This window comes from Coregonus lavaretus, assembly GCF_964263955.1.
Source record: "Coregonus lavaretus genome assembly, chromosome: 2".
Lineage (NCBI taxonomy): Eukaryota > Metazoa > Chordata > Actinopteri > Salmoniformes > Salmonidae > Coregonus > Coregonus lavaretus.
This window is the reverse complement of record NC_139989.1, coordinates 3,802,794-3,820,889: the sequence shown is the minus strand read 5'-3', so window position 1 is coordinate 3,820,889 and position 18,096 is coordinate 3,802,794. Positions and strand designations below refer to the sequence as shown.

Sequence of the window (18,096 nt, the reverse complement as noted above, 5' to 3'; positions counted from 1 at the left end):
TCATAATAACAGTGTGAAAGCCCCTCTACGCCAACCTACCTCATAATAACAGTGTGACAGCCCCTCTACGCCAACCTACCTCATAATAACAGTGTGAAAGCCCCTCTATACCAACCTACCTCATAATAACAGTGTGACAGCCCCTCTACGCCAACCTACCTCATAATAACAGTGTTCATTTAGGAATGCAGTAACTGTAAATCCCTCTGGATTAGAGCATCTACTAAATTACTAAAATGTAAATGTACATTTTATTGAAATCTTTTAAAAATCACTTTGAGAAAATGTAATGTTTGTGTTTAGTCTTTGATTCCCAGAATGAGGAGATTCCGCTGTGGCAGATGGCTGGGGATTGTGACTTTATCTGATAGTGCCCCCAAGCACACGCACATACAAGCACACACTCACATTCTCACACAGTCACACACACAGGGACTTTGATTTGCAGAACTCTGACAACCGGTAATATCCTTTAATTCTGTTTGTTTTCTCCCCCTTGTTTGGGAGAAGGTAAATGCAAACAGGACTTCTGGAATAGAAGAGAAACACAGTCCAAGGCTGAGAAAACAAAAGAGGGGATTATTCAAGAGAGAGGAGCGACAGCACGCTGCTGGATCAATTTAGGAGGGAATGTGTTTTGTGTGCGTGTGTTTTGAGTGAGTGTACACATTTTGGAGGAGAAGCAGGGGGCAAAAAGAATGTGAGTCTGGGCAAAAGAAAAGGAACGTGTGTGATTACTGTGTAGTTTCTCCCACACTCTGGTCAGTTGACAGAGGGGTCATCTCAGTTCAGATCACAGGGATGAGTTGGGGTCATCTGACTCGAAATAATCCTGTCTTCTCTGTGGGTTCATTGTGTCCATAAAGTGTGCAATCAAATCAAATTAAATTGTATTGGTCGCATTCACATATTTAGCAGATGTTATTGCGGGTGTAGCGAAATGCTTGTGTTCCTGGCTCCTAACAATACACAACGATACACACATCTAAAAGAATGGAATTAAGAAATATATAAATATTAGGATGAGTATTGTACAGTTGAAGTCGGACGTTTACATACACTTAGGTTGGAGTCATTAAAACTCATTTTTCAACCACACCACAAATTTAATGTTAACAAACTATCGTTTTGGCAAGTCGGTTAGGACATCTACTTTGTAACAGTTTGTACAAGTAATTTTTCCATCAATTGTTTACAGACAGATTATTTCACTTATAATTCACTGTATCACAATTCCAGTGGGTCAGAAGTTTACATACACTAAGTTGACTGTGCCTTTAAACAGCTTGGAAAATTCCAGGAAATGATTTCATGGCATTAGAAGCTTCTGATAGGCTAATTGACATCATTTGAGTCAATTGGAGGTGTACCTGTGGATGTATTTCAAGGCCTACCTTCAAACTCAGTGCCTCTTTGCTTGACATCATGGGAAAATCAAAAGAAACCAGCCAAGCCCTCAGAAAGAAAATTGTAGACCTCCACAAGTCTGGTTCATCCTTGGGAGCAATTTCCAAATGCCTTAAGGTACCATGTTCATCTGTACAAACAATAGTACGCAAGTATAAACACCATGGGACCAAGCAGCCGTCATACCGCTCAGGAAGGAGACGCGTTCTGTCTCCTAGAGATGAACGTACTTTGGTGCGGAAAGTGCAAATCAATCCCAGAACAACACAAAGGACCTTGTGAAGATGCTGGAGGAACCGGTACAAAAGTATCTATATCCACAGTAAAACGAGTCCTATATCGACATAACCTGAAATGCCGCTCAGCAAGGAAGAAGCCACTGCTCCAAAACCGCCATAAAACGGTTTGCAACTGCACAAGGGGACAAAGATCGTACTTTTTGGAGAAATGTCCTCTGGTCTGATGAAACAAAAATAGAACTGTTTGGCCATAATGACTATCGTTATGTTTGGAGGAAAAAGGGGGTCGCTTGCAAGCCGAAGAACACCATCCCAAACGTGAAGCACGGGGGTGGCAGAATAATGCTGTGGGGGTGCTTTGCTGCAGGAGGGACTGGTGCACTTCACAAAATAGATGGCATCATGAGGAAGGAAAATTATGTGGATATATTGAAGCAACATCTCAAGACATCAGTCAGGAAGTTAAAGCTTGGTCGCAAATGGGTCTTCCAAATGGACAATGACCCCAAGCATACTTCCAAAGGTGTGGCAAAATGGCTTAAGAACAACAAAGTCAAGGTATTGGAGTGGCCATCACAAAGCCCTGACCTCAATCCTATAGAAAATGTGTAGGCAGAACTGAAAAAGCATGTGCGAGCAAGGAGGCCTACAAACCTGACTCAGTTACACCAGCTCTGTCAGGAGGAATGGGCCAAAATTCACCCAACTTATTGTGGGAAGCTTGTGGAAGGCTACCCGAAATGTTTGACCCAAGTTAAACAATTTGAAGGCAATGCTACCAAATACTAATTGAGTGGATGTAAACTTCTGACCCACTGGGAATGTGATGAAAGAAATAAAAGCTGAAAGAAATAATTCTCTCTACTATTATTCTGACATTTCACATTCTTAAAATAAAGTGGTGATCCTAACTTACCTAAGACAGGGAATTTTTACTAGGATTAAATGTCAGGAAATGTGAAAAACTGAGTTTAAATGTATTTGGCTAAGATGTACGTAAACTTCCGACTTCAACTGTATGTGTGTCTGTGTTTGTGCCTGGGACTGTGGTTTTGAATGTCTACAATACATCTATCTGTAACGTTATGTACTGAACATTGTGAAAGTGTGTTTCTGTATAAATATTCTGTAGATCTGTTTTTGTTTGTGGATTAAGTCTTGTATTACTCAAGTATGAGTATGGATTAAGTGTGTATCTTGTAAGTGTGTGTGTGTGTGTGTGTGTGTATCCTGTAAGTGTGTGTGTATCCTGTAAGTGTGTGTGTGTGGTGGTTTGTTGCGTGCCTGCCTGGCCACATGGTTCTCATTAGAGTCTATGGGATGTTTGTTTTCTCTATTAGTCTGTTCCTTTATTATCAACTACTCCTACAAAACTGCCCCAAGCTACAGCCCTATAAACAGGTCCAACAAACACAACAAGGATCTGCACGCATAAACTGTGTGTGTGTGTGAATGATTGTGCCTGAGTATCAGTGTATGTATTTAACTGATTGTGCCTGAGTATCAGTGTATGTATTTAACTGTGTGTTTCAGTCTGCGTATCAGACTTGTGTTGCTACTGATGTATAGAGCTTTATATTGCCCCAAGCAGCAACCTCATTATGAAGATATGGATACCACCTCCTCCTCCTTCGCCTCCCTTGGCCCTTCCCTTTCTTTTACTGTGCTATCTTTCTCCCTCTACTGTCTCTCTCTCCTCCGTGCCTCCTGCTTTCACTCCTCCTCTCCCTCTACTGTCTCTCTCTCCTCCGTGCCTCCTGCTTTCACTCCCCCTCTCCCTCTACTGTCTCTCTCTCCTCCGTGCTTCCTGCTTTCACTCCCCCTCTCCCTCTACTGTCTCTCTCTCCTCCGTGCCTCCTGCTTTCACTCCCCCTCTCCCTCTACTGTCTCTCTCTCCTCCGTGCCTCCTGCTTTCACTCCCCCTCTCCCTCTACTGTCTCTCTCTCCTCCGTGCCTCCTGCTTTCACTCCCCCTCTCCCTCTACTGTCTCTCTCTCCTCCGTGCCTCCTGCTTTCACTCCCCCTCTCCCTCTACTGTCTCTCTCTCCTCCGTGCCTCCTGCTTTCACTCCCCCTCTCCCTCTACTGTCTCTCTCTCCTCCGTGCCTCCTGCTTTCACTCCCCCTCTCCCTCTACTGTCTCTCTCTCCTCCGTGCCTCCTGCTTTCACTCCTCCTCTTTTTTCTCTTTCTCACTCCCTCCTGCCTGTTCCCTCCGGCCTGTTCATGTGCATGTAAGAAGTGTGTGTATACTGCATTGTGTGTGTGTGTGTGTGTGTGTGTGTGTGTGTGTGTGTGTGTGTTGATTTTTGACTGTATACCTTTACATCTCAATTTCTGCTTCAAACTTGTAGATGAAGAATACAGTGCATTCGGAAAGTATTCAGACCCCTTGACTTTTTCCACCTTTTGTTACATTACAGCCTTATTCTAAAATTGATTAAATTAAATGTTTTCCTCATCAATCTACACACAATACCACATAATGACAAAGCAAAAACAGTTTTTTTGACATATTTAGCAAATATATTAAAAATAAAAAACAGAAGTATTCAGGCCCTTTGCTATGAGACTCGAAATTGAGCTCAGGTGCATCCTGTTTCCATTGATCATCCTTGAGATGTTGCTGCAACTTGATGGGAGTCCACATGTGGTAAATTCAATTGATTGGACATGATTTGGAAAGGCACACACCTGTCTATATAAGGCCCCACAGTTGACAGTGCATGTCAGAGCAAAAAGCAAGCCAGGAGGTCGATGGAATTGTCCGTAGAGATCCGAGACAGGATTGTGTCGAGGCACAGATCTGGGGAAGGGTACCAAAACATGTCTGCAGCATTGAAGGTCCCCAAGAACACAGTGGCCTCCATCATTCTTAAATTGAAGAAGTTTCGAACCACCAAGACTCTTCCTAGAGCTGACCGCCCGGCCAAACTGAGCAATCTGGGGAGAAGGGCCTTGGTAAAGGAGGTGACCAAGAACCCAATGGTCACTCTGACAGAGCTCCAGAGTTCCTCTTTGGAGATGGAAGAACCTTCCAGTAGGACAACCATCTCTGCAGCACTCCACCAATCAGGCCTTTATGGTAGAGTGGTCAGACAGAAGCCACTCCTCAGTAAAAGGCACATGACAGCCCGCTTGGAGTTTGCCAAAAGGCACCTAAAGGACTCTCAGACCATGAGAAACAACATTATCTGGTCTGATGAAACCAAGAATGAACTCTGGCCTGAATGCCAAGCGTCACGTCTGGAGGAAACCTGGCACTATCCGTACAGTGAAGCATGGTGGTGGCAGCATCATGCTGTGGGGATTATTTTCAGCAGCAGGGACTTGGAGACTAGTCAGGATGAACGGAGCAAAGTACACAGAGATCCTTGATGAAAACCTGCTCCAGAGCGCTCAGGACCGCAGACTGGGGTGAAGGTTCACCTTCCAACAGGACAACGACCCTAAGCACACAGCCAAGACAATGCAGGAGTGGCTTTGGGAAAAGTCTCTGAATGTCCTTGAGTGGCCCAGCCAGAGCCCAGACTTGAACCCGATCGAACATCTCTGGAGAGACCTGAAAATAGCTGTGCAGCGACGCTCCCCATCCAGCCTGACAGAGCTTGAGAGGATCTGCAGAGAAGAATGGGAGAAACTCCCCAAATACAGGAGTGCCAAGCTTGTAGCGTCATACCCAAGAAGACTCAACCAAAGAATCGCTGCCAAAGGTCCTTCAACAAAGTACTGAGTAAAGGGTCTGAATACTTATGTAAATGTCCTATTTCAGTTTTTGTATTTTTTCTACAAACCTGTTTTTGCTTCATCATTATGGGGTATTGTGCTTAGATTGATGAGGGGGGGGGGACAATTTAATCCATTTTAGAATAAGGCTGTAACGTAACAAGAAGTGAAAAATGTCAAGGGGTCTGAGTACTTTCTGACTGCACTGTATGTGGAAGTGTTGAGTTGAACCCCCTCTTTCTCTTGCCCTCACCAGGCGACACGTGCCACCCTGACAGCCCACTGTACGTCTCTGGGTGACTCTCTGGGGAAAGAGAATGAGTTGGCTCTGATCATCGATGGACAGACCCTGAAATACGCCCTCTCCTTCGAGCTCCGCCAAGCCTTCCTAGACCTCGCCCTGTCCTGCAAGGCCGTCATCTGCTGCAGGTAAGAGACACACGCATACATACATTAATGCACGCACGCGCACACACACATCCTGTTCTGCATCTGCTTCATGCAGGACACACGCGGAGGAAGGAGAGCGTAGGACTGTGTGTTGGGGTTGGTGTGTGTTGGGGTTGGTGTGGGTTGGGGTTGGTGTGTGTTGGGGTTGGTGTGGGTTGGGGTTGGTGTGTGTTGGGCTTGGTGTGTGTTGGGCTTGGTGTGTGTTGGGGTTGGTGTGTGTTGGGGTTGGTGTGTGTTGGGCTTGGTGTGTGTTGGGCTTGGTGTGTGTTGGGGTTGGTGTGGGTTGGGGTTGATGTGTGTTGGGGTTGGTGTGTGTTGGGGTTGGTGTGTGTTGGGGTTGGTGTGTGTTGGGGTTGGTGTGTGTTGGGCTTGGTGTGTGTTGGGGTTGGTGTGTGTTGGGGTTGATGTGTGTTGGGCTTGGTGTGTGTTGGGGTTGGTGTGTGTTGGGGTTGGTGTGTGTTGGGGTTGGTGTGGGTTGGGGTTGGTGTGTGTTGGGCTTGGTGTGTGTTGGGGTTGGTGTGTGTTGGGGTTGATGTGTGTTGGGGTTGGTGTGTGTTGGGGTTGGTGTGTGTTGGGGTTGGTGTGGGTTGGGGTTGGTGTGTGTTGGGGTTGATGTGTGTTGGGCTTGGTGTGTGTTGGGGTTGGTGTGTGTTGGGGTTGATGTGTGTTGGGGTTGGTGTGTGTTGGGGTTGGTGTGTGTTGGGGTTGGTGTGGGTTGGGGTTGGTGTGTGTTGGGGTTGGTGTGGGTTGGGGTTGGTGTGGGTTGGGGTTGGTGTGTGTTGGGGTTGGTGTGTGTTGGGGTTGGTGTGTGTTGGGGTTGGTGTGTGTTGGGGTTGGTGTGTGTTGGGGTTGGTGTGTGTTGGGGTTGGTGTGTGTTGGGGTTGGTGTGGGTTGGGCTTGGTGTGTGTTGGGGTTGGTGTGTGTTGGGGTTGATGTGTGTTGGGCTTGGTGTGTGTTGGGCTTGGTGTGTGTTGGGGTTGGTGTGGGTTGGGGTTGGTGTGGGTTGGGGTTGGTGTGTGTTGGGGTTGGGGTTGGTGTGTGTTGGGGTTGGTGTGTGTTGGGGTTGGTGTGTGTTGGGGTTGGTGTGTGTTGGGGTTGGTGTGTGTTGGGGTTGGTGTGTGTTGGGGTTGGTGTGTGTTGGGGTTGGTGTGTGTTGGGGTTGGTGTGGGTTGGGCTTGGTGTGTGTTGGGGTTGGTGTGTGTTGGTGTGTGTTGGGGTTGGTGTGTGTTGGGGTTGATGTGTGTTGGGCTTGGTGTGTGTTGGGGTTGGTGTGGGTTGGGGTTGGTGTGTGTTGGGGTTGGTGTGTGTTGGGGTTGGGGTTGGTGTGTGTTGGGATTGGTGTGTGTTGGGGTTGGTGTGGGTTGGGGTTGGTGTGTGTTGGGGTTGGTGTGTGTTGGGGTTGGTGTGTGTTGGGGTTGGTGTGTGTTGGGGTTGGTGTGTGTTGGGGTTGGTGTGTGTTGGGGTTGGTGTGGGTTGGGCTTGGTGTGTGTTGGGGTTGGTGTGTGTTGGGGTTGGTGTGTGTTGGGGTTGGTGTGTGTTGGGGTTGGTGTGGGTTGGGGTTGGTGTGGGTTGGGGTTGGTGTGTGTTGGGGTTGGTGTGTGTTGGGGTTGGTGTGGGTTGGTGCTGACTATAAAGGATCTGGTTGTTATTTAGTAGTTGTTAGTAAATGACTGTAGATCATAAAGGCTTGGCATGGATCTCAGAGGGGTTCATGTAATACACCGCACCGCATGGAAATGTCAAAGTCATGACTCACTTACTGCTATTATCCCACAACACACACACACACACACACACACCCAGAGATACTGCCTCCATCTATCCCTTCATTTATACAATGTACTCTCAATGTCTCCTAGAATATTTACATTACCTTTTTTAGTCATGTTTCCACCTCAAGCCAGCTGTGACAGTTACGTGTGTGTGTGTGTGTGTGTGTGTGTGTGTGTGTGTGTGTGAGGAGGGAAGTAATTGACTCTCCCTAGCATGAAAGCCATATCCGGACTCAGGTCTCCAAAGCCTTACAAAATGGCTCCATTCCTCCCTCCCCTGTCCTGGACCCCCCTCTTTCTTCCTCTGTTCCTCCTGTCCCCCCAGGCGCTCTCATGGTAGATTTGACTGTAATCCGTTTGCTCCCCCAGGCACTCTCATGGTAGATTTGACTGTAATCCCCCTGCTCCCCCCAGGTGCTCTCATGGTAGATTTGACTGCAATCCCACTGCTCCCCCAGGCGCTCTTAAATAAAATAAAAAATATTATCTCATGGTAGATTTGACTGTAATCAGCCTACTCCCCCCAGGCGCTCTCATGGTAGATTTGACTGTAATACCTGCTCCCCCCAGGCGCTCTCATGGTAGATTTGACTGTAATCCCACTGCTCCCCCCAGGCGCTCTCATGGTAGATTTGACTGTAATACTTGCTCCCCCCAGGCGCTCTCATGGTAGATTTGACTGTAATCCCACTGCTCCCCCCAGGCGCTCTCATGGTAGATTTGACTGTAATCCCACTGCTCCCCCCAGGCGCTCTCATGGTAGATTTGACTGTAATCCCACTGCTCCCCCCAGGCGCTCTCATGGTAGATTTGACTGTAATACCTGCTCCCCCCAGGCGCTCTCATGGTAGATTTGACTGTAATGTTCTGCTCCCCCAGGCGCTCTCATGGTAGATTTGACTGTAATCCCACTGCTCCCCCCAGGCGCTCTCATGGTAGATTTGACTGTAAATACCTGCTCCCCCCAGGCGCTCTTATGGTAGATTTGACTGTAATCCCCCTGCTCCCCCCAGGTGCTCTCATGGTAGATTTGACTGCAATCCCACTGCTCCCCCAGGCGCTCTTAAATAAAATAAAAAATATTATCTCATGGTAGATTTGACTGTAATCAGCCTACTCCCCCCAGGCGCTCTCATGGTAGATTTGACTGTAATCCCACTGCTCCCCCCAGGCGCTCTCATGGTAGATTTGACTGTAATCCCACTGCTCCCCCCAGGCGCTCTCATGGTAGATTTGACTGTAATGTTCTGCTCCCCCCAGGTGCTCTCATGGTAGATTTGACTGTAATACCTACTCCCCCCAGGCGCTCTCATGGTAGATTTGACTGTAATCCCACTGCTCCCCCCAGGCGCTCTCATGGTAGATTTGACTGTAATCCCACTGCTCCCCCCAGGCGCTCTCATGGTAGATTTGACTGTAATGTTCTGCTCCCCCCAGGTGCTCTCATGGTAGATTTGACTGTAATCCCACTGCTCCCCCAGGCGCTCTCATGGTAGATTTGACTGTAATGTTCTGCTCCCCCAGGCGCTCTTATGGTAGATTTGACTGTAATCCACCTACTCCCCCCAGGCGCTCTCATGGTAGATTTGACTGTAAATACCTGCTCCCCCCAGGCGCTCTTATGGTAGATTTGACTGTAATCCCCCTGCTCCCCCCAGGTGCTCTCATGGTAGATTTGACTGCAATCCCACTGCTCCCCCAGGCGCTCTCATGGTAGATTTGACTGTAATGTTCTGCTCCCCCCAGGTGCTCTCATGGTAGATTTGACTGTAATCCCACTGCTCCCCCAGGTGCTCTCATGGTAGATTTGACTGTAATCCCACTGCTCCCCCAGGTGCTCTCATGGTAGATTTGACTGTAATCCCACTGCTCCCCCAGGTGCTCTCATGGTAGATTTGACTGTAATCCCACTGCTCCCCCAGGTGCTCTCATGGTAGATTTGACTGTAATGTTCTGCTCCCCCCAGGTGCTCTCAGTGTAGATTTGACTGTAATCCTCCTACTCCCCCCAGGCGCTCTCAGTGTAGAGGCGACTGTGATCCTCCTCTCCTGCGGAGGGAGGGAGGGAGAGAGGGAGAGAGAGAGAGAGAGAGAGAGAGAGACTCTCTGTCTTACACTTTTTCTCTGTCTCACACAGACAGACACACCTCAGAGAGCAGAGGCTCAGCTCGTCTATCAACATCGACTTCTCCAGCCAAAACTCTCTCTGAGGGTTTCCCCTCGGATATTGTGTGTGTGTGAGAATGCTAAGTGGACCACCCAGCTCTGCGGTTTCAGCTTGACCGGGCCACGGTCCTGCTCAGAACACACAGATCATCTTTATGACTCGTTGGCTTCCCTCTGGCCTGCCACAGTTGTGTGTGTGTGTGTGAGAGAGAGAGAGGTTACATGCTGGTGTAGAGATTTGCTTCATACCCACCCAGGCCTGCTTCGTCTTGTCCCAGAAAGACTGTTCCCTGTTGGGGCTTGAAATCACTGTGGGTCCTGGTCTGACTACAGGCCTACAAAACGGACATACAGATAGTAACAGGAGCCATATCTTCCACAGGCATACTCTGTCTCTTAGACACACACACAGACACAGACACAGACAGACCGACAGAGACAGACAGACAGACAGAGACACACACAAAGACACACACACACAGTCTGTGAATTCCCCTGGGCTCTTCATCTCATTGTCTGTGTGCAGACAGAACCGGTTTAGGAGACAGACAGACAGACAGAGAGGGAGGGAGGGTTACAGGTTAAGAGGGTGGAGTACCTCAACCAGCTATCATAATGACTGAATGGCAACATAAGTAGCTCAGTTGGTAGAGCATGGCGTTTGCAACGCCAGGGTTGTGGGTTCGTTTCCCACGGGGGGCCAGTATGGAAATGTATGCACTCACTAACTGTAAGTCGCTCTGGATAAGAGCGTCTGCTAAATGACTAAAATGTAAATGTAAATAAGTACATTACTGGGAAGCAGTTGCCTAAACCATTGATACAGGGGCAGAGATATTTCTATTCACTTAATGGTTCAGGTTCGGAGCTGGGACAGTCAAATCTAATCCTAGATTTGTGGTTAAGGCAAACTTACCTTGGGAATTGGCTCTAAATGGAAGCCATTTTGGTTATTTTAAGTTCGGCAGTGATTCATGGTTTGCTGCTACCCTACCTGATGGAAACCACTAAACAAAAACCTCATGGAGTCTTACTATTACGCTGCCAACTCTTCCTGCATCTCCTTTCATTTGCTCTCTCTCTTTCTCTCTTCAACTCTTACCCACTTGTCTTTTTAGCTCTCATTTTCCATTTCCAATCATTCTGATCTTTATGCGTTTTGTAATTTATGTTGTTAGTTATTTTCTCTCTCTCTCTCTCTTTCTCTCTCAATTCAAAGGGGATTTATTAGCATGGTCTCTTTCAATTCAAATGGGTTTTATTAGCATGGGAAACATATGTTTACATTGCCAAAGCAAAAATAAACAATAAACAAAGGTTGTGAGAAACAAACAACATCAACAAAAAACATTCCAAAATGTCCAGTAAACATTGCACTCATACAGGTTTCAAAAGGATAAAGACGTTTCAAATGTTATTATCGGCTATGTAGTGTTTTTAACAATGTGCAAATAGTTGTAGTACGAATAGTAGGGGAAGACAAGTAAACAGATAAATATTGGTTTTATTTACAATGTTTGTGTTCCACTGGTTGCCCTTTTCTCATGGCAACGGGCCACAAATCTTGCTGCTGTGATTGCACATTTCGGTATTTCGCCTAACAGATATGGGAGTTGATCAATGTTTGATTTGTTTTCAAATTCTTTGTGGGTCTGTGTGATCTGTGGGAAATATGTCTCTCTCTCTGTCTCTGTCTCTCTCTCTCTCGGTGTCTCTCTCTCTCTCTCTCTCTCTCTCTCTCTGTCTCTCTCTCTCTCTCTCTCTCTCTCTGTTCCCCACCTGGTTGTATTTTATCCTGTCTGTTTATTCCAGTCTCCAGAGATCTTTTACTTTTGGTCGTTTACGTTGTTGTAACTTGTTTTGAACTGATCTCTCTCTCCCTCCCTCCTCTCTCCAGGGTGTCTCCCCTTCAGAAGTCTGAGATAGTGGACATGGTGAAGAAGCATGTGAAGGCCATCACTCTGGCCATAGGAGACGGGGCCAACGACGTGGGCATGATCCAGACTGCCCATGTAGGGGTGGGCATCAGTGGCAACGAGGGCATGCAGGCCACCAACTCCTCTGACTACTCCATCGCACAGGTAACACACACACACCCACACACCACAGAGCGATGAGAGAGAGAGAGAGAGAGAGAGAGAGAGGGGGGAGAGAGAGGTGGGTACAGGGTGAGACAAAGAGATAAGCAGTAGTAGACACCCGAGGGGTAGAGACAGATAAACAGAGAGGGGGGGGTGGAGAAGGGACAGGGAGGAGAAGGGGGAGGGGGAGGAGGGGAGTGGGAGAAGCTAGTTGAAGTATTCTGTGAGAGCCAGAGGAATCTAGGAATCTGTCTCCCCCCCCCCCCCCCCCCTCTCTGTTTATCTGTCTCTACCCCTCGGGTGTCTACTACTGCTTATCTCTTTGTCTCACCCTGTACCCACCTCTCTCTCCCCCCTCTCTCTCTCTCTCTCTCTCTCTCTCTCATCGCTCCCCTCTCTTTCTGTTCCTAGTTTTCCTACCTAGAGAAGCTGTTGCTGGTCCATGGGGCGTGGAGTTATAACCGTGTCACTAAGTGTATCCTCTACTGTTTTTATAAGAATGTGGTTCTCTACATCATAGAGGTAAGACACACCCCTCACCCCTCACCCCTCACCTCTCACCGCTCCCCGTCCCACCCTTCAACCCTCACCGCTCAACTCTCAACCCTCACCTCGCTCAATCCTCAACCCTCACCTCTCCCACCCCTCAACCCTCACCTCTCCCACCCTTCAACCCTCACCTCGCTCAACTCTCAACCCTCACCCCTCCCACTCCTCACCCCTCCCACCCCTCCCCCATCACCCCTCCCACTCCTCACACCTCCCCTACCCACACCTACCACCCCTCCCCCTCTCACACCTCACCCCTCCCACTCCTCACCCCTCCCACTCCTCACCCCTCATGCCCCTCCCCTTCACACCCCTCCCAACTCACACCCCTCCCACACATAGACCGTACCTTATAAATGCCATCCAGTAATGTTTGAAGATGTATTACTGTTTAAAAACTATGTTTTACATTAGTAGAACCTGGACCCATTTGGAGAGAGACTAACTCCCTTTCCCTCCTTAGACCAATCTCTTTTCTCTCTCTCTCTCTCTCTCTCTCTCTCTCTCTCTCTCTCTCTCTCTCTCTCTCTCTCTCTCTCTCTCTCTCTCTCTCACACACACACACATTAACAGAGACATTTCGCAGCTGTTTGTCGAAATGTTTGACAATGACGGATGAGGTGCTCCTCTGGTGTCTGCTTTCTGTCTCTCACACACACACGCACTGCATGTGCACACACACACTGTCGGTCAGGGACTGTGTGTGTGTGGGATGGGTCAGGGGCATTTTGGAAGGCCCCTCCCCTGTCATGAGGGTGATTTGTCAGCTGGGCCCCCCTCTCTGTCTAACATTAAGGATGCCAGCAGGTGCAGACCCTCAACCTCTACCTTCTACCTCACTGTCCCTCTCACTCAGGGCTATGGATGTGTGTGTTTCTATGATTATCACACATGATTGGCTGCCTGCAGAGATCTATAGGTCAAGGGGCATAGATGGTCTCTGTCCACAAAGCGGAGATACAGAGTGGTGTGTATGTGTGTGTGGGGGGGGGGACGCTCCACTGTATGCTCCAGGAATGTCACCACACTCTGATCAGTCTGAGTCTCTGTATGGATGGAAACTCCTCCTCATCAACTGACCCAGAGTCAGATTCCAGTGTTTTACTCTTTGTAGATACCTTTAGCATTGGGTAGTGAAAACTGATCCTAGATCTGTAATCTACAGTGCCTTCAGAAAATATTCATACCCATTGACTTATTCCACATTTTGTTGTGTTATAGCCTGAATTCAAAATGGATTCAATATAATTTTTATCTCTCACCCATCTACACACATAATGACAAAGTGAAAACATTTTTCTAGAAATTGTTGCAAATGTATTAAAAATGAAATACAGGGGCCTCCCGAGTAGCGCAGCGTTCTAAGGCACTGCATCGCATTGCTTGAGGTGTCACTACAGACCCGGGTTCGATCCCAGGCTGTGTCACAACCGGCCGTGACCAGGAGTCCCATAGGGCGTCACACAATTGGCCCAGCATCGTCCGGGTTAGGGGAGGCACCTACAGGCTGACTTAGGTCGTCAGTTGAACGGTGTTTCCTCCGACACATTGGTGCAGCTGGCTTCCGGGTTAAGCGGGCGGGTGTTAAGGAGCACGGTTTGGCGGGTCATGTTTCGGAGGACGCATGACTAGACCTTCGCCTCTCCCGAGCCCATTGGGGTGTTGCAAGCAATAAAACTGGCCTTCTTGAGACCAGTTGAGTATCTGGAGCATCAGCAATTGTGGGTTCGATTGCAGGCTCAAAATGGCCAGAAACAAATAACTTTCTTCTGAAACTCGTCAGTCTATTCTTGTTCTGAGAAATTAAGGCTATTCCATGCGAGAAATTGCCAAGAAACTGAAGATCTCGTACAACGCTGTGTACTACTCCCTTCACAGAACAGCGCAAACTGTCTCTAACCAGAATAGAAAGAGGAGTGGGAGGCCCCGGTGCACGATATTATAACCGCAATCGATAATAGACAGTACTGTGCAGCCGTCTTCATCGACCTGGCCAAGGCTTTCGACTCTGTCAACCACCGCATTCTTATTGGCAGACTAAATAGCCTTGGTTTCTCAAATGACTGCCTCGCCTGGTTCACCAACTACTTCTCAGATAGAGTTCAATGTGTGAAATCGGAGGGCCTGTTGTCTGGACCTATGGCAGTCTCTATGGGGGTGCCACATGGTTCAATTCTTGGGCCGACTCTTTTCTCCGTGTATATCAATGACGTCGCTCTTGCTGCTGGTGACTCTCAGATCCACCTCTACGCAGACGACACCATTTTGTATACATCTGGCCCTTCATTGGACACTGTGTTAACAAACCTCCAAACGAGCTTCAATGCCATACAACAATCCTTCAGTAGCCTCCAACTGCTCTTAAACACTAGTAAAACTAAATGCATGCTCTTCAAACGAACGCTGCTGGCACCCGCCCACCCGACTAGAATCACCACTCTCGACGGGTCTGACCTAGAGTATGTGGACAACTACAAATACCTAGGTGTCTGGTTAGACTGTAAACTCTCCTTCCAGACTCACATTAAGAATCTCCAATCCAAAGTTACATCTAGAATCGGCTTCCTATTTCGCAACAAAACCTCCTTCACTCATGCTGCCAAACATGCCCTCGTAAAACTGACTATCCTACCGATCCTTGACTTCGGCGATGTCATTTACAAAATAGCCTCCAACACTCTACTCAGCAAATTGGATGTAGTCTATCACAGTGCCATCCGTTTTGTCTCCAAAGCCCCATACACTACCCACCACTGTGACCTGTACGCTCTTGTTGGCTGGTCCTCACTACATGTTCGTCGTCAAATCCACTGGCTCCAGGCCATCTATAAATCACTGCTAGGCAAATCCCCGCCTTATCTTAGCTCATTGGTCACCATAGCAGCACCCACCCGTAGTCTGCGCTCCAGCAGGTATATCTCACTGGTCATTCCCAAAGCCAACACCTCCTTTGGCCGCCATTCCTTCCAGTTCTCTGCTGCCAATGACTGGAACGAATTGCAAAAATCTCTGAAGCTGGAGACTCTTATCTCCCTCACTAACTTTAAGCATCAGTTGTCAGAGCACCTTACCGATCACTGCACATGTACACAGCCCATCTGAAATTAGCCCACCCAACTACCTCATCCCTATATTGTTATTTATTTTGCTCTTTTGCACCCCAGTATCTCTATTTGCACATAATCTCTTGCACATCTAGCATTCCAGTGTTAATACTAATTGTAATTATTTTGCACTCTAGCCTATTTATTGCCTTACCTCCATAACTTGCTACATTTGCACACACTGTATATATATTTTCTGTTGTATTTTATGACCTTATGTTTTTTTTACCCCATATGTAACTCTGTGTTGTTGTTTTTATCGCACTGCTTTGCTTTATCTTGGCCAGGTCGCAGTTGTAAATGAGAACTTGTTCTCAACTGGCTTACCTGGTTAAATAAAGGTGAAAAAAATAAAAAATAATTTAAACAACTGCGCAAGAGGACAAATACATTAGAGTGTCTAGTTTGAGAAACAGACGCCTCACAGGTCCTCAACTGGCAGCTTCATTAAATAGTACCCGCAAAAAAACACCAGTCTCAACGTCAACAGTGACTCCGGGATGCTGACCTTCTAGGCAGAGTTGCAAAGAAAAAGCCATATCTCAGACTGGCCAATAAAAAGAAAAGATTAAGATGGGCAGTCTGAGATATGGCTTTTTCTTTGCAACTCTGCCTAGAAGGTCAGCATCCCAGAGTCGCCTCTTCACTGTTGACGTTGAGACTGGTGTTTTGCGGGTACTATTTAATGAAGCTGCCAGTTGAATCAGCCGTTTCCAGCTACAATAGCCATTTACAACATTAACAATGTCTATACTGTATTTCTGATTTATTTTAATGGACCAAAAAATTGCTTTTCTTTCGAAAACAAGGACATTTCTAAGTGACCCCAAACATTTGAACGGTAGTGTATGTAGATATATACAAGACCAGTCAGAAGTTTGGATACACCTACTCATTCAAGGGTTTTTCTTTATTTTTACTATTTTTTACATTGTAGAATAATCATGAAGACATCAAAACTATGAAATAACACATATGGAATCATGTAGTAACCAAAAAAGTGTTAAACAAATCCAAATATATTTTATATTTGAGATTCTTCAAATAGCCACCCTTTGCCTTGATGACAGCTTTGCACACTCTTGGCATTCTCTCAACCAGCGATTTTAGCATGTAAATCTTGGTGGGGCAAATTGATTTTTTTTTTTATAGATGCGTGCCAGCAAAGCCAGTACACATCACAACACAACACTAAACAATACATTAATTGCACTATAGGGCCTACATAAAGCTGTTCCAACAGCAGAGTCCCAACAGCAGTCCCAACACTTTACCACTGCTACACCTGGCTATCAGCAGAGCCTTGTCTGGCAGCGAAACAGTTCATTCAGCCTCATTTATTTCCTTAAAAAAAAACATATCTGATATGGCTGATTTGCTTTCTACTGACAATTAGTTGAGTTGTACAAACTATGGCATAAGGGCGGAGGCCATCCGTAATTTTGATTAAGAAAATAATGAGCGAGCTAGGATTGACGTAGTCAATATAACTATTTGTTCAGCACTTTTGAAATGTACAGCGACAGAATTCAGAACATGGGCCGTTCTTACAGTATTCTCCCTGTACACCAAGTCAGAACTGTAAGATAAATAAAGGGGGCATATAAGCAGACAATGAAAGCTCTTACAATATTCGATGATTACATTTCTCTAAAACAGGTTATAGGCTACATGTGCACCACCAAGTTAGAACAGTAGTCAAAATTAAGAGGGGTAAATAGACCAAATTATTAGGGTGAGGCACATGGGCGACTAACAGCTTACTACACAACATACACTTAGTATTACTTTCTTAGCTACGGTATACATATCTCCCTGGCATATTACATCATTTATGCAGCAGCATACAATACATTTTTGGAATCACCTTGTTGTGCTGTGCTCACTTGAACAGGAAGGTGGCGCAGCTGTCCTTCGTGGGCAAATTCTGTCATCAAACTTTGTCATCAAAGTCTGGCATTCTCTGGATTTATGGTGCTTTCAACTGGGAACTCTGAAAAAAACAAAGTTGCATCATGATGACGTCAGTGATCTTCAGGTCGGAGCTCTAGAAAGAGGCCCGAGTTCCCGACTTGCAATCCCGAGTTGGAAGTTCAAAACGTATTTTTCCAGTCAGAGCTAGTTTTTTTCAGAGTTCCCAGTTGTCTTGAACTCACTGAAGACGGAGATTTCGCAGTACCGAGTTTCCAATTGTTTTGAGCGCGGCAGAAGTCATGCTGGATTGACAGCATGGCCAATGTTGAATGTTTATCATTTTAAGCTTGGAAAAGAGACCCTTAAACCCAGACTTGGACCACACATCCACTCCACTGAATAGCAGGCTAGTGATTGCTTTGCAATGCTTGCAGTTACCAACTGATTCCTTCCAAACTACTCATTGTTGAATTTGCGATTTCCAACTTGTGTAATGTTTATGTCCAATGGCCTATTAGCACCGATACGTTTGATCTATAATGTATCTTAATTATTTATCTTCATATGACAAGGATTGAAAAGGATTTGCCAGTAGATTGTCGACTGATTCATGATTCATGATGATGATTGCTAGCTTGCTAGCTAAGATTTTGAAAGTATGATGTTGACATGATCAGTCCAATCAAAGCTACT

At 46.7% G+C, this 18,096-nt stretch overlaps 1 protein-coding gene across 1 annotated transcript in view; it reads left to right on the top strand.

Moving 5' to 3' along the window:
• Positions 1–18,096, top strand: part of LOC311101894 (phospholipid-transporting ATPase IB-like) — an 86,678-nt gene that overhangs the window by 47,370 nt on the left and 21,212 nt on the right. Inside the window, exons 23-25 of the mRNA XM_084143130.1 lie at positions 5,625–5,797; positions 11,653–11,836; positions 12,248–12,358. Of these exons, the coding sequence (XP_083999256.1) occupies positions 5,625–5,797; positions 11,653–11,836; positions 12,248–12,358 (468 nt within the window). The remainder of the gene's footprint in view (positions 1–5,624; positions 5,798–11,652; positions 11,837–12,247; positions 12,359–18,096) is intronic.